The 16,044-nt window shown below is 38.4% G+C and overlaps 1 protein-coding gene across 5 annotated transcripts in view; it reads right to left on the bottom strand.

Annotated features, from left to right (window-relative positions):
* Nucleotides 1–16,044, bottom strand: part of GRHL2 (grainyhead like transcription factor 2) — a 157,810-nt gene that overhangs the window by 35,148 nt on the left and 106,618 nt on the right. For all 5 annotated transcript variants that reach the window (XM_058564731.1, XM_058564733.1, XM_058564732.1 and 2 more), the window contains 3 exons: nt 9,947–10,105; nt 3,290–3,377; nt 2,668–2,807 (listed from right to left, as the gene is read on the bottom strand). In XM_058564731.1, the coding sequence (XP_058420714.1) occupies nt 2,668–2,807; nt 3,290–3,377; nt 9,947–10,105 (387 nt within the window). The remainder of the gene's footprint in view (nt 1–2,667; nt 2,808–3,289; nt 3,378–9,946; nt 10,106–16,044) is intronic.

Here is a 16,044-nt window from a genome sequence, read left to right as displayed (position 1 = left end):
TGATGCCTCTGCATCCCACAATTTCTCCCAAGGTCCCCTTATCACTTGTTTTTAAAGGCATTCCAGACAAAAGCCACAGTGAATATCAGGGCTTTAATGTAAGAAAAGGAAGACTGAAGATCTTCACAATGCCTGCATATTGGGTTCTTTCCCTCATATTAGTTTTTGACAATTGTCTGATGAATATTCCAACCCACATGTGACTCAATGGGATAATGAAGGAGGAGGATACACGTGGGCTGACAGTGAAAATACCCACTCCCCAGCCCCCATCTTTGGGTGACTAGGAATCGTTGTACTATAGCTCATGTGCCTTCAGCATGGCTTGGGGTGTCTCACTGACTGTTCAGAGCTAGAGTTGTGCAGAGCTGCAATATGGCTGATTTTAACAAGGCTCATGCCTACAGTGGTTACTCAGCTGCACACTGTCACTTGCCTTCTTCCCCTACCCACCCCACCCCCATAGTGAGACTGGCCCATCTTTTGACCCGCCACTGCTAGCTCTTGTTTTGCACGTTAAAGTCAGCCAACCCCTGCCCCATGCCCACTTCTAATGCCATGGCACTGCCATCTTCCCTCCTGCCTCTGGACCCATCTCCCAGGCTTCTAGCTCTTGTAAGAAAAGGCAGCCTTTCAAGTCCCAGCCAGCTACTGTAGGTGCTCCTTTCCTTTGGCCAAGCAAGTTGATCAAGCACAGAATATTCACACATTGTTCCAGGGCCCAGGAGAGCGTGTTCCTTTGTTGCCCGGAGCTCAGGCAGGCTGTCTCACGCTTTAATTCTGACTCCAAGGCCACAGGGGAAGCCCGAGGGCTCTGCAAGGGGTGGGGGTGGGGAGGCCCAGATAGCAGAACTTAACTTTACCTATGGGGGGGTGGGAGGGGACGACGGACGGACAGGACGGGCACGGGACATGACATGACGCTGATTGGGATGCTTTGCAAATGCCGAAACCAGCACACTGTAAAGGCTATGCTTTCTGATTCAGCCACAAGCTAGGAGCCCAGCTCAGGAGAGGAGAGGGCAAGTGAAGCCACTGGACTGCCAGTCATGAGGGTCGCTTTTCCTCTTAAGATTCCCTTACAGCTTTTTATATTTCAGAGAAATCTTGCCAAGAGAACAGATCAGGCTGTCAGCTTCGACGCGGAGCTGAAGCCAGAGTCATGGCAGTAAGCAATAAGAACAATTGGACTCAATTATCTCCTCTTCTGGAAGGTGTGGACCTAGCTTCATAAAATCCTATGGAGCAAAGACTACCTTTACATGGGGCAAATACACAAATCACTACCACGTTCTTGGGGATTAAAAATAAATAAAATCAGGTGCTGGCCCTCATATCTTGATAAATCTTAACATTCTTCCTTTCTCCTTTGCGTCCTTGTTCCTATCTAACAAGTAAGACAAGATGGGAACGCTAAATTAGTTTTTAGTGGAATGCACCCTAAGAAAAAACTATGGGTATTTTGTCACCATGTTTGTCATGAACAGCAACAAAAAAGCCCCTATTGTATAACTGCTTTGTCTCATATATATAATGAAACAACACAAGGGGACAAAATATTCTCAAGAAAGAGAAAGTGAAGCTAATAATGATTTCTCCTCCTAGACTAAAGTCAATTCCAATGAGTGTCTGAACACTTAGAATGGAAGAAAAACTTGAGTGTGTCTCACGTATGCCCCTACTTCTCAAAATGGACCTTTCCCCAAAGGACTTTGGTTTTAAAAGAAAACCAACCAATACAAGATTCACTAAAACCCTACTGGTTTGGCGAAAGACAATTCTGGCTAATGCTAGGGAAGTAATTATTATTTTTTCATGCAACTTTATCCCATAAAATAAGTAATACTAAAGATATTACAAAAAGAAAAAACCATATCTCCTAGCCCTACTTACCAAGTGTTATAATTTTTCAAGTTCAGATATATACTTGGAATCACTGTACAGAACAAATGGGTATTCTACTTTTTTTCACTAAACATTATCGTAACTAGTTCCCATGTTGCTATATAGTTTCCATAATTATAATTTTAGTGGCCACATAATATCCCATCAACTTGAGCTACCACAAAGAGTTAATTATTGGACATTTATGTTATTTTAAAATTAGCTCTTTCATTTCACTTGTAGATATACCTAGAAGATAGAAATTGTTTTTTAAAAGGTTTGTCGACAGTCTCATTTTTCTTTTGGTATGAAGTGATTTACCTATTCAATGGGAATTGTTAGTTTACTAAGGGAAAGATTGTTGATAGGGTTTCGTTTAATCACAGAATTTCTCCTCTTGTGCAACTTTATGAAACGATAGGCGCAGTTCAAGTTCCCACCATTAGGTGGAGCTCTATTGCATCAGACTAATCCCACATGACAGAGCCAACAAAACAAAACTACTTATAGGTTATCAGCCTTACTTTCTTCCTCTTTCATTGCTTTGCCAACAGTTCACTAATATCAGCTCACTCTCTTCTTCCCCTTAGTAAGCTGGTTTCCTCTCCTGAGACATTCCTTTCCATAAAAATCCATTTTCTGTGGGGAATGACTGACTTTTTGTCAAAGGCATGGAGTGTGGGTTTTCTTTTTAAGGTCAACACTGCCTGAAGTGATTTTTTTCTTAAGGCTCTATGAGCCCCATGGATGGATGGCAGGGGGATATTAGCAGGTAGGTCATACCTGTCCTGTCCTCTGCAGGTTTGCAAAGTGAACATCAGGTATGAAGAGGACCGGCTGCGAGTGCAGATCAGGCATCGTCTTGAAGTAAGTGATGTCACTCTTCTTCTGTAAAGGTATCGCCGCCAACTTCCCATCAGAGGCTGGACGTGACCACAAAACCCATAAAGGAGAGGGTTATACGTGATAAAGGACTCGCAACTTAAGCCCTAGTCTTGGCTAAACTTGATGATTTTCTCCTATGAAGCTTTCCAAATGCCATGGATGTGAACACACTTTAAAGACCCCCTCTCCCACTGCCAAACCAAGATGAAGAGCTCAGACTCCGAGTGAGCACTCCTGAGGCAGAGTTCTGGTCCCCTCATGCCCTCCTGTCCCTCTCTGTGCCCTAGATTCCTTGTCTGTAAAAGGAGAATTTTGGTTTCCATGATATTACAAAGCCCCTCCTAGCTCAAACCCTCTGTGATCATTGACTATTTGCTTTTCACAGGGACAATTCACCCCATCTCCACTACTAGGGAAAAGCAAGCCATCCTTGCATATCCATAGTTTTACTTGCAACCCTTCTTTCCACCTGTCCCCCAGTGACCCCAGCTGGAGCCCACCCCTCCCCAGTGACACTCACAGTTGTTGCACTGAGTTTGGGAGGCCTGGCCTTTCCCCTTCTTCCTGTTCTGCTTCCTCTCTTCATCTCGGATTTTTCTTTCTGCTCCCTGACAGGGAAAAACAAATACAGACAATGCCAGGCATGTTATCAGAGCATGCAAAAATACTGTCCACACACAAGTCACAGGCATAAGAAACAAAATGGGGGTTGGGGGTGGGGAGAAGGAGAGTGGGCAGCTCCATTTCCATCCCTCCAGCAGGGTCGGGCCCTGGGTCTGAAGGCTGAGACTGATCATTAGTCTATACCACATTTCTGACCTCCTAGTGATCCCACTTCTCCCAGATTTCCCCTTTTTTTGGTATCTTGCCTATTTAAACAACTTCAATTTTGAATCCACACAGAAAGACCAGACCCAGTTCCCTATCCCAGTGAAGCCGGTTAAGTAACTTGAGTGATTATAATAAAATGTCCTAAGATGAAGCATTGGCCTGTTAACATCATTCTTAGGCATGGAGAGGGCATTCAAGTTAAGTGTGTGTTCTCTGTAAAACTTTTCCTTTCTCATTGTTATGGAAGTTTTAGAAATCATTATAGTAGTAGAAATGAGGGAGGGCATAAGGAAACTACACAGGGTGTAAGACCACTTTGTACATATAAGTATGATTTTTGTTTTTGTTTTAATATGTTCACTTGTTCTTGGAGATGGTGCTCATCCAAGCAAATAGAAGAAAGTTTGGTCTATTCATCTCCTTTTTGCTCCTCTGTTCCTTGTAATCCGACTTTTTCCTTGGCTTCTCTTGCCAAATCCCATCCTATGTAACCAGTTGACTGTCACCTTATATCTCTTTCCTTCTTGGCCTCAAGGATTCCCTGATTCTCTTCTCTCTTTGGTCTCTCTTCTATGTCAGCTTTGCTAATTCATTTTCCTCTTCTCACTCCCCAAATACAGATGTTCCAACACACGTTCCTCTTTCTCTCTCTCTCTCCGTTCTTGCTGCAGAGGAATTCATCTGCGTCCGTGTTTCTATGACGCTCTAGACAGGTGACATCCAGACAGACTCCTCCAGCCTAAACTCCTCCCCTAAGTTTCAGATCCGCATTTACAGTCCTGCCCTTTGCAGAAGTATATTGAAGGAGCAGAGAAGCACGGACTGGCCAGCAACCTATAACCCTTTAGAAATTGGCCTCAAGTCATCACACACAAAAGAGATAGATTTGACAATACAAAAATGTAATCTTCTGTTATATGCACACATGCAAAATCAATGAAAAGGCAAAGGACGAATTGGTGAAAATACAATAAACTATCATATGCTGTGTTAAATCCTTAATATACAATGATTCAAATTAAAAAAACACCTAACGTACCAACAGTAAAATGGACAGGAGTCATGAAATAGGTAATTCACAGCATTGTTCACATATAAAGGGAGTAATTATTTTACAGTGTTTCACTTTTAAGTTTTTAATTGTCATTGACATTTATAAACCATGGAAATTCACAGCAAGAGGGAGATAAAATACAGAAATATTTCCTTTGGAAGTCTCTTCAAGATACCTGAAGGTTTTATAGAGTTTTTGTGTCTAGATAACACACAATATTTTCAGAAAATAAAGTGTTAAATGCACAGACATCATCTTGTTCAGATGGGTGTGAAATATAAGCAAAAGGCTCCTATTACTGATTTTTTGGTTGGGTCCATATAAGACATTTTTCTATGTATTTGGAGTTCTGTACAATATAATATTTAATGTAAATAGAAATGTGGAACTTATCTACCTATATAAATTACAGCTCACCCAAGACACACTCCAAGGTTTGTCAAGCAATTTTATTTCTAATTTAGTGTTTCATTTTGTACTATTTCTATGAGGAAAAGGTATGGAATTAATCTGTTTCAAGATTTATAAATATTCAATATCAATTTTTAGGAAATAAAGTCACCTGCTTATTATTTTACAGGCATTCTTTGATATGCCAAACCCAAAGGATTAACATATAACATAGAGTAGCTCTCCATAGATCCTAGTCTTGGTGCCATGTCTATATAAGAAATTTCCTGCCCAGATAGCAGCATGACTAAACCATTCTGATAGGTTCTCTTAGGGGAATCCCAGTTCTCATTTCTAACATAAAGCTTCGACTTCACAATGGCCCAGGGAAGCTTAGATACGATCAATTAAGATGGAGAAGTCTTCCTTGAACATAACTTTCCAAGAATTCCTTTCCTTCCTTTGATTATTTGTGACCCAAAGCCTCTAGAAAATATTCTTTCCACTCTTATTAAAGTATAAAAAAGTCTAGTTCCTCCATAACACTATAACCAGTATCAAATTTATCATTTGAAAATAATTTCTCCCACCTAAATGTTCACTTTGTGGTGTTAAATTTGAAAAGGAAGCCTGAAAATTTGCTGATTATATTGTGATCACTTTTGCCACCTCTTGAGAGGTGATGGCTATCTTTGTTTTTCATTTGACGTTTAAATTGTTTCTCTTAAATGTATTTTAAGAATTTGGCTTTAACCTATTTAAAGTTAACTAAGGAACCAAGAAGGTGGTTTGGAGGGATAGCTTTAGCTTTTCATAATCTTCAACAGTCATTTCCTCCAAGATCATTCCAAATAAGAATTAATAGAGAAAAAAAGTCTATTTTAAAAAAATGTGGCTTTCTTTCTCAAGTTTTGCACAATATAATATATTTACTGTTTACAGTAGTATAATTCTTGTTTTTCATGAAAGATAATGGAAGTAATTGAATATAGATACAAAGGTATAGACATAGGTAGTGATACAGACAGATATATAGACAGATCCTAAATTTTTTTAATACATAAACATATGTATTTCAATAGAAGCATCATATCAAAAAAAGTCAGAGAAGGTCTTTATTTTCATCTGTAATCTCACCAGTGTATTAGTTAGAAATTAAGCTGGAGAACTATAAACAGTGCAGAATTCCATCGTTTAAGAGTCTAGACTGTGATTGAGAAACTTACAGTTTTAAAATGGAATAGCTCTTCATTCTTTTGTTTTAGAGTATGATTCAAATTAATCATTTGCATTTACACACCCATTTGACAAGTGCAAAAATTAAACCTTTTCTCTTTTTAATCTCCCAGGAGTGAGTTTTGCCTGGGTTCTGAAATTAGAGCTGCAAATATGATGACAAATTACAGCACAAGATTTTGTATCTGGCTTATTACAAACATGAACAGTAGTTAAGGTTAATACACCCTGCTCGGGATTTCTTCCTCATGAGTTTCCTGACCTTCCACATCAGGATATGTAAACTAAAAGCTACCCACTGGAAACTCTTTACATCTCTAGTTTCTCAGAGTCCCTCTCATTCTAGGTCACAGGTGAACAACCATATAACACTCTCTATTCATTCTGCATTTTTGTTTTGTTTTTCAGTATTTATTACATCAACATAGTAGAAAAAAATAATTATATGAGCATCCCCTAAGCCCTCTCTTTCCCACTTTCAATTCCACCTTGGACATAAAGTAAATGGATTGCCCAGGGCCTTCACCCCACCCTTCCCTCCCTTTCTCCTTGCCTCTGGTCTTACTTCTCCTTTCTAAGGAGATTCGTGGAGGGGGATTCTACACTCTCCCTTGAAACATCTGGAATAAAGTAAGGGAATTCAAATTGTTTAAATGCTCGTGCATTTGTATGTTAAAAATACCATGCTGTACATCATTTGAAAATGTTTTCTTCATGTTTAATATACCGAATTAAAGATAGACCGAATGTTCTGTTTCGTTTTTAAAGGCTACCTTGGCTCTCAGTTGACGTTTTAAATCGTCAGTCGTCATTCTGGTATTTTATGTATAAAGTTATTCACCAAGTCAAGGAGTTTGAGTTTAGAATCAGACCTGTATTTGCACCCAGCTCCTCTACTTTATTAGTGTACGACTGTGGGCAAGTGATTGTGCTTGCTGACCCACTGTTCCCCCATGTACACAACAACCTTGTCTATGGACTGAACCGACCTCTGTACTGTGGAGGCTGCCTGCTTTCCCCGAGAGTGCTGTGCCGCTTGGAAGGCTAGATGACTGGCACTAACTGAAATCATCATGACCTGAAAGGCTACTGAGATTTTGGGGACATTTACCACTCTGCTGCACGTCCCAACACCCCAGTGCAGTTCTAGTTCATGTGTCCTTCTCTCTTCTCGTGACCATCTCTGCTATCTGTTCACAGAAGCCCACTTCTCCCTACACTCCATCACTGTTGAACCAGAACTTCCCGACATTTTAATGGCATAGCAGACCTTCGATACAACTGACGGCAGCACCTTTAAGAGTGCTGGGCAATACTGAATTAGCTACTGACCTCTTTTTCCCCTTCCTCTCCTCTCCCTAGGATCTAAGCTAAAGTCATATCTTTTCACATCCAGTTAATACCTGTAAGCAGTTAGCCAGCTTATTCTATTTTTCATATTCTCTCCCCATCCTCCCCAATTTTTAAACAATTGTACTGTGTCTACATTGTCAGACCATATCATATTGCCATTACGCTCTCTCCCATCGTTTAGAATTAGATCTATAGGAAAATATATTATTAATGTTCACCATCAGTCCTTTTATCAATGTCTTTACAGCCATATTCGTCGTCTACAGTTTGTTCTCTACTAGATTCCCCAAGAAAGGATATTCTCTGGAATTTTGCTTGTTTGTTTTTTGTGGGGTTATTTTTTTTTTTTGGTGGTTTGTTTGTTTGTTTTGTTTTGGTTTTGCCTATAGTCTTTACACTTGAAAGTCAGTTTGGCTGGATATAAAATCCTTGGCTCACATTTTCTTTACTTGATGACCTTAAATATCATTGTCTTCTGACAAGGTGCTGCTGTTGAAAAGTTTGATAAAAGTTTCCTTATAAGTGACTTATTGTTTATTTTATTTTATTTTACTTAGATGCCCAAAGAATATTTTTCTTTTTTTTTTTTTTTAATCCAATAGCTTGACAATTTGGAATTGGTTATCCTGGGTCAATTTTCCCAAGTGTGCAGTAGGCCATTTAAATATGTATACTTTCTATTGTAAGGTTCCCTGATTTATTGTGTGTAGCATTTGTTCTGTTCCATTGTTTTGGCTTTCTTCCTCAAAGATTCCTATTACACATATATTGGATCTTCTTTACCTGTCTTCTACATCTATCATTTTTTCTCACATCTCTTTCTTCATTTCTTCTGATTTTTAAAATTTTGCTCTAGCTTGTATTTCCCTTAAGGCATTATCTGTTATATTTATTCACTCTTGTGTTCTTCTAGTGCAGTTTTTACTTCTGAAATATTTTAATCTTTCATTTCTAAATTTTTTCCTGAATTCTATCACATCTCTTTTCAAATCATTCCATTTTCCAAACATCTCATATCCGAATTTTTCAAATTGTGATTTATGTTGATCTTCATAACTTCTATGATTTTCTTAATTTCATTTAGTTCATTTTGGAACATTAGTCTAAGGCTTTCACCTGTTTTGTGGGCATATCTTTCTGGCATGCATCCATTGTCCACAGGGAAGTTAGTCTGATATTCATCTCTTTTTTTCATGAGACTTTGTATGAGATTCAACTGTTTTTCTTTTCTATTGGTCATTTTTAAGTGAAATGAGAGGACCAGGATAGTTCTTCTAGATTCATGGCTCTCATGCTCCTGCTCCCGGTGTGTTCACAAAGTGATAAAAGAAAATAGTCTTGTATTTCCTGAGATCTGTCTACTCTGTATCCTCCCCCCTCTTTCTTTTTATTTGGAACTTCTCTTTCCTTTGTACTTATTGTTTTTTTGTTCCATCTCAACTTGAATTCTACTCCCAGCAGCTTCTTCTCAGAGCAGGGTTTTGTTCTAGAAGGGAACTTCAATATGTAACTTTCCAGAGTTCATAGAGCTCAAAACACTCCAATGTTACATCCCCTTGCACCAGCAACAAATTACAGTCTGCAGAATCCATACTCTCCCACCCCAGTTTCACATACAGTCCTCAGATGGCCCACTTCACTCTCCAGTGAGTACCTTGGGGCAATTTTATAGGTTTCCTCTTCTTTGGTCATCATGTGGCCCCACTGCTTTCCCTCATGTTGCTGATATCACACAGGTCTTGAAATTGTTGATTCTTAGTTCCACTCATATTTGGGATTTGTAAGGATCTCTTGTCACATAATCATGGGATTTTAAGCTTTGCTACTCTAATTGCTCTGTCTCTTATGGTGGGATTTAGGGAAACTCAAAAACTATATGTCCTTCTGAGTGCATGTTTACTAACAAACTTATTTCATAGGTGCCATTTCCATCCCAAAAAGCTCTAGATGAGAGTCCAGTTAACCCATAAAATAAGAAAGGTTACATCGATATGTTCTGGGATAGGATCTATACCCAATAAAAACTATTAATCTATTATATCAGTTATCTAAGTGAATTAGACTCACAGCACAGTGCAATGGCAATCAGTCATTAAATTAGTGGTAAAAATGATTGACTAAAAAAATTCAGTTGACTGATGACTCCTGAGATATCTAATAGGAAGTGAAAATGAAAGATTACCACTCCCACTGTGATTGATAAGGTGATTATTTTGACACCACTGGACAAGAAAAGGTGACAAGGAGAAATGTCATTAAAAGTAATGTCTAATAACAAAGATACCTTTATGACAAACTGTCATCTTTACTCACTTTGTCACAGAAGACCTTGATCTGGCAATAAGCTCTATGAATGGGTTTATTGCTACGATTATTATAACTGTATGTATCAATCTGAATCATCAGAGGAAGTCCTTTCACCCCTTTTTGGGAGGAGAAATCTGTACTCAGGCAATTCACGGTGATGAAAATCTGAGGGAGGGAGAAAGAAAGGAAAAAGTTCACAAGTTACCATAAAAAGGATCTATAAAAAAATGCATAAGTCTTAGACTTGAAATCAAAGTACCAAATAAATCTATAAGGATAACCGAAGAATATTTGGATGCTCTCACATAAAAATATATTGAGCACATAAAACATGATATATAATTTATAATTATAAATTTATAAAAATTTTCGCTTTCATATTTAATCTTGAAAGAGACAATTAAAATTACTTTCCTTAAAGTATATCAGCAAAGTCTTATTTATTTTTCAAACATGCATAAGTTAGCTGGGTAAAACACTGTCTCCTCAACATATTAAAGCTGTCACTTCTAATAGTTATAGCAAGTTCTCTAATCTCTGACCTGTGGGATAAAAAAGAAAATAAACAACAACTAAGTAAAACCTTCTCTTGTGCGTTATTGCACTGAAACCTAATTATTTGTTTACATATCTGTCTCTTCTACTTGACTATGAAGTATAAGATTTGAGACCACTTCTTATTATTTTTGTATTACTGGTACTTAACATAGTGCCTGGTGGAAAATAGACATTCAATAAACATTTGATGAATGAATCGATGAATTTAGCTGCAGAAAGCACACTAGATTAGGAGTCAAAAGCCCCAGGTTTTAGTCCTGGCTCTAACATTAACCAGCTAAGAGACCTCAGGCAAGTCACTTACTGTCTTTGGTTTTTCAATTTTCCCTTCAAATCTCTCCCCGCAGGACAGAATGCAAATACTAACATATTTCCCTGCAGTGAAAAAGTAAAAGGGGAGCTGATGCAGGTAAGACATGAAACAGGAGGGAGGAAATGTAGTAAAGGCATCAGCATTGTCATCTCACAACACGGGGCATCAAGAGACACAACGGAAATGACATGACTCCCCAAAACTAGAAACTCAAGTAAATAGTAAAGATTATAGCACTGACCAACAGAAAAACTAAAAATAATAATTTTATTATACAATATTGGGAGGAATTGAGGGAGGAGTATAAATGACTAAATGTATCCTCATTTTACATAATGGGTGGCTGTCAATACATACCACTTAAAGTTGGTTTATCATGAAAGAGAGATATGAGTACAGCACCTAGATTTATGTGGTAACTACGTGAATATCAAGAGGTGGTCTCTGGGAAAAACCAGGCGTACTATAATACACTCTTGGTACTATTTTCATTTGATACTATATGTATTATTTTCATTTAACATAAAATTTTACATCACTCACTGTTTTAAAATTATACAGTTATATATTCTGAAAACCATTTCATCGGATGTGTTATTTGACCCTGTTTTATTTGGTCCCCTTGAAATTTTCATTCACCTTCAAACCCTTGACCTGAAACCTTTCATATCCCAGCAACACCACAGAGAACAGCCCTGCAGAAAGCAAAGAGCTATGGCCATAAGCTGCATTTTAAAGGACATTCAAATTTTTAATTTAACTACCAGGCCTGATCTAATTCATTTCAAGCCCTATGCCTACAGGCTTTTGGTAACTTATACCACCAGATATCTCTTTTTTAGTGCTATATCTATATAAAGATCATTTTTAATTTTATTTTTGAGCCCCTTACTTTGCAATGAGAAACACATTAGCAAGGCACCACATGAATAGCAGTCAAGGCCAGATGACAAGTCTTAGTGACATGCTATTTACAACAACCTTATGAATTGTGCCACAGGCTCTCACTTTGCTAGCCACCATCTGAAAACAAGTGCCTAAAGATGATCTAACCAAAGATACATTCATTCATTCATTCTATAAACATCAACACAAGCTAACAATGGGTCAAATACAACATTAGACACTGAGGATAGAGAAGAAAGCCAGACCCCAAACTCACGGAGCTGACAGTCCAAGGGGAAGACAGATGAGTAATCTAGCAATGACCAACACAGGGTGGTCAGGCTCTCCAAAGAGAGATGTGTATACAGAGGCCATGAGAACACAGAACAGAGCACTGAACCTAGAGGACGCAAGTGAAATACAAAACCTTCACAGACACCAGGATAAGATCAGGGATTCCACAAATACTTGTTCATATTTAGGAATGGTAAAGACAAAGAGTGACTAAAGATGCAAATGTCAAATGATTTAGGGGAGCTGCGTGACAGAGACCACTAAGAAAGAACTTGCCATGCCTGTTTCGCCTCCTGAACTTGCAGGGTAGAAGTAGACAAAAAATGCTGTCTGCTGCTCCTGGAGATGCCCTAACTGCAGAGAACATTCACTCATGCCCACAAATATTTTTAAATACCGACCATGTCCCTGAGACTGTGCTAGGTGCACAGGTGCACTAATTATGGTCCTGTAATCACAGAAGTCAGAGGCTAGATGGGGAGAGAGACAATATGATGGTGCTTTCTAAAGCTTACAATAACTTCACCAAACACTGATCTTTAGGTCAAAAAAATAAAAGCATACTTTCCTAGGAACACCTGACTTCTTTATCGATATTGTTATGAACAACGATGGGGTTATCTTGGCCAGAATGTATAAACACAGCTTTATGTCCACAAATCAAATGATCATTCTGGTGAGCTATGCCGTTGTCCATATTTTTGGTCAAGTGTTTCATATGGAAATCTTCCTGTTGGTGGCTGTAATCCAGGGGGACCTGAACCCAGACTGGTTTTTTCCCACTCCCTCATAGAGCCTGCCTAGTACTGCAGAAGCCAGAAGAGAAGTGTTCTGATAAATATTTCTTAAGCTATTCAGATTCACAGTTGGCTCACTGATTTATCCACACATCACTCACAGTGGACATGCACTCAGACAGGCAGGAAGCAATATTAACTGTGGCTTTGACAGCTCCAGGTTTCAAGTGGAGAGAACTAGGCTGATGGTATGTGTATATTTACAAGGTCCACTTGAGTAGGGCAGATCCATTGAAATAACAGCTGCTTACTAGCAATACACTACAATAAATAGACTAAATCCTCCTTGGAGGAGCTATAACAATCAGCCATCCTGTGGACAAGGTCTTTAAAGGTCAAATGAGCTACAATATACTAGACTCCACTGGAAGACACAAAGACTAGGTCCTCTTAATAGAGGAAGGTCCTTAGTAGAGGGTCAAATGGGCTCTCTGATTCATGGCATCCTGATTCTATAAAAAGTAAACAACATGAGAATCTGCCTTCTCTGCTCCATGGTCTTGGCAGCTCCCAGAGTTATCCTAACAGGCAGGGATTTTGTAACAGGGTTGGCACCACTTTCCTCTTGCCTGGCTGCCTATGGTATCTGTCTGATGGTATCAATCATAGTCTCGCTGTGATGCACTCAAAAGCCAAATGGTTGAACTTTAACAGCAGTTGAAGGGGTTGGGAAGGCATGGAAGGACATTAACTAAAATCTTAGCTTGGGAACTGATAAGCATTAATTTGTTTCATCTTGCAAACCCAACCATGCCCCAGGTCCATGCAGAGCAGGGAAATGTCAGAGCGAATTTCTTGGAAGTTTATCTACAAAGCACTGTTTGTAAATGTGTGTTACAGAAACTTAGGGAAAGGTATACTTTCCCCCACCAAATATTCATCCAAATGTCAAGCACAGAAAGTTCTTTTTAACTTCAGTAAGAGTCCTGATTATGTAAAGAGCATATAAATGCCATGAACAATTGGTCTGTCATCCAAGAGTTATGAACATTACATACGTTCATATAATATTTTCAAAACCTCAGTTACTCGTTTTCCTATAATTCTAACAGTACATAACTTATTTTTTAGAAAAATATTCATTAAATCAGGTGTATCCAGGTAGACAATAGACACAATTTTAATTTTGTCATTGGTTCAAAGATTGATTCAGAGAGAAAGATTGTTTCTAAATGTACCAAAACCTTTCCAGAAATAGAGGCAGTCTCAGGACAATTGACATTTTTTAATAAAATCGTTTTTTTACATATGAATTGCAATGCCCATTTTGTAGTTCCTACACAAGACAAGTGACTTTGCCCAACCTCTCAGTTGTTCACTCTGTGTGTAATAAGATTATTAAAATAAACACAGATCGATTGGCTTTAGAATTGCTACTAGAATTGTATTAACTTAATTATTAACTCCCAAGATTTTTCTGAGAGCTTGCCATTAAAATAAATGAGCCAATCTTTGATTTACAAAGCAATTTGGGATTTAAAAAATCATAATTTTCATGATTTGATGAGAAGTCTTTATTTTCCTCTAAACAATTGTATTCTGCACTTTCAAAAAGATCTTTCTGATTAAAGACTAAGAAAGCTACTCATTTCCTAAGGTTCAGACTTAAAGAGCTCTTTTCCAAGGAATTGAACATGCATTAGCCTCCAAATTATGGGGACATGACATACATCAAGAAATAGCAATTTCACTCTAAAACACAAACAATATATAAATACATAAAAGTGCTCTTGCCAATTTCCCTAATCTGTTTTCTTCTTGGTTCTTGGAATTATTAAAAACCTTATAGATGGTTTTCTTACATTTCAGCATTTTTCTTCCATTTTACATGATTGTATTTGGGTGCAGTTGCAATGCCAAATTGAGACAGAAAGATAGACTAAAAGTAGACGATATTAACTTGTGAATCTCAGTCTTGGGCATTCCTTCATTTCCTTCACGCGTTAATTCCTCAAATATTTATCAAGTGTCTCCTCTCTGTGCCTGGCATTACACTCAGACATAAGAATGACGAGACAGACTCCCTGTCCTCAGAGAGCTTACTCTTTTGTTGAGGATCTAAGAAACTCCTAGATTTCCTGACACCTCCGTTTATATAGCACTTTTAGGGAATGAGTCAAAACCTGATAATATATTTCTTTATTTTCTTCTTCAGATACTGTGGGTACATCTGTTACACACAGATACACATTTGGTTTACTCACATTTTCTACCATAGTTTTCCATATTTTTTTAGTACTTAATTTTTTCCATTTCCAGCACATACCAAGCTTGCTCCCAGTTGACAGCCTTTGCTACATGCTGTGCCCTCCAATGCTGTTGTCACAGATCATCACATTGCCAGCTCTTTCTTCTCATGCAAATTTCAGTCCAATGTCAGCTCTTCAGAAATACCTGCCTTGACCACTCCATCTAGAGTCGTCTTCCTCCTCCTCCTCCCACCTCAGCCCATGACCAGTAGCACACTCTATCACACCGCTCTTTTCTGTTTTCTTCATAGGACTTAACATTATTTGGGTTTATCTCAGTGTTTACCCGTTTAGTGCTATCTGTCTGTTCCATAAGGCTGTAAGCCCATAAGAAGGGGGCCCTTGTCTGCCTCAAGCTCTCTCTATTCCCAGGGCCAGTCCCGTGGTAGATACTCAACAAATATTTGTCCAATGAATTGAGGAAATTACTTTTCTAAACACACATTTTCCTCTTTATCCATGCTCTTGCTTTCACAAGCAAAACTCCTAAGAGCTGAGATTGCTTTGAGTAGTTGAAGTTGTCAAGATAATACAGCAGAGTTAGCTGCTCTAACCAGATTTATTCCCCAAAAATGTTATTTGACTGTATACCCACAAACATAAATTGAGCATCAACTACATATTCAGTATGGATATACAAATGTATATATGTCTGTACATGCATATGTGCTGTAGAAGATGCTATCTATAAATGCTATGGGAGATACAGAAGTCTATGGTATGGCCCTCTCCTCAAGGAAAAGGGGGGATATAACAGTTTTCATCATTGTGGAATATAAAAATGAGATACTAAGTTGAATATCCAGACTATCCATGCTGCAAGAACTTCAAGAAAAGGAGAGAGCTCAAAAAGTGAGTCAGGGAAGATTTTCTGGAAGCATCTTAAGCTGAAAGAAAGAGAGGTAGAGGAGAAGGAAGTGCATGCTGGCTCTGAAACGAGCAAAAAGACCAACCTAATGGGAGAGGAGGGTCTGTGTTGGGGAGGCTAAGAAGGAGCCTGAGAAAAGG

Source organism: Diceros bicornis, chromosome 21 (assembly GCF_020826845.1).
Source record: "Diceros bicornis minor isolate mBicDic1 chromosome 21, mDicBic1.mat.cur, whole genome shotgun sequence".
Lineage (NCBI taxonomy): Eukaryota > Metazoa > Chordata > Mammalia > Perissodactyla > Rhinocerotidae > Diceros > Diceros bicornis.
This window is presented reverse-complemented; position numbering and strand designations above follow the sequence as displayed.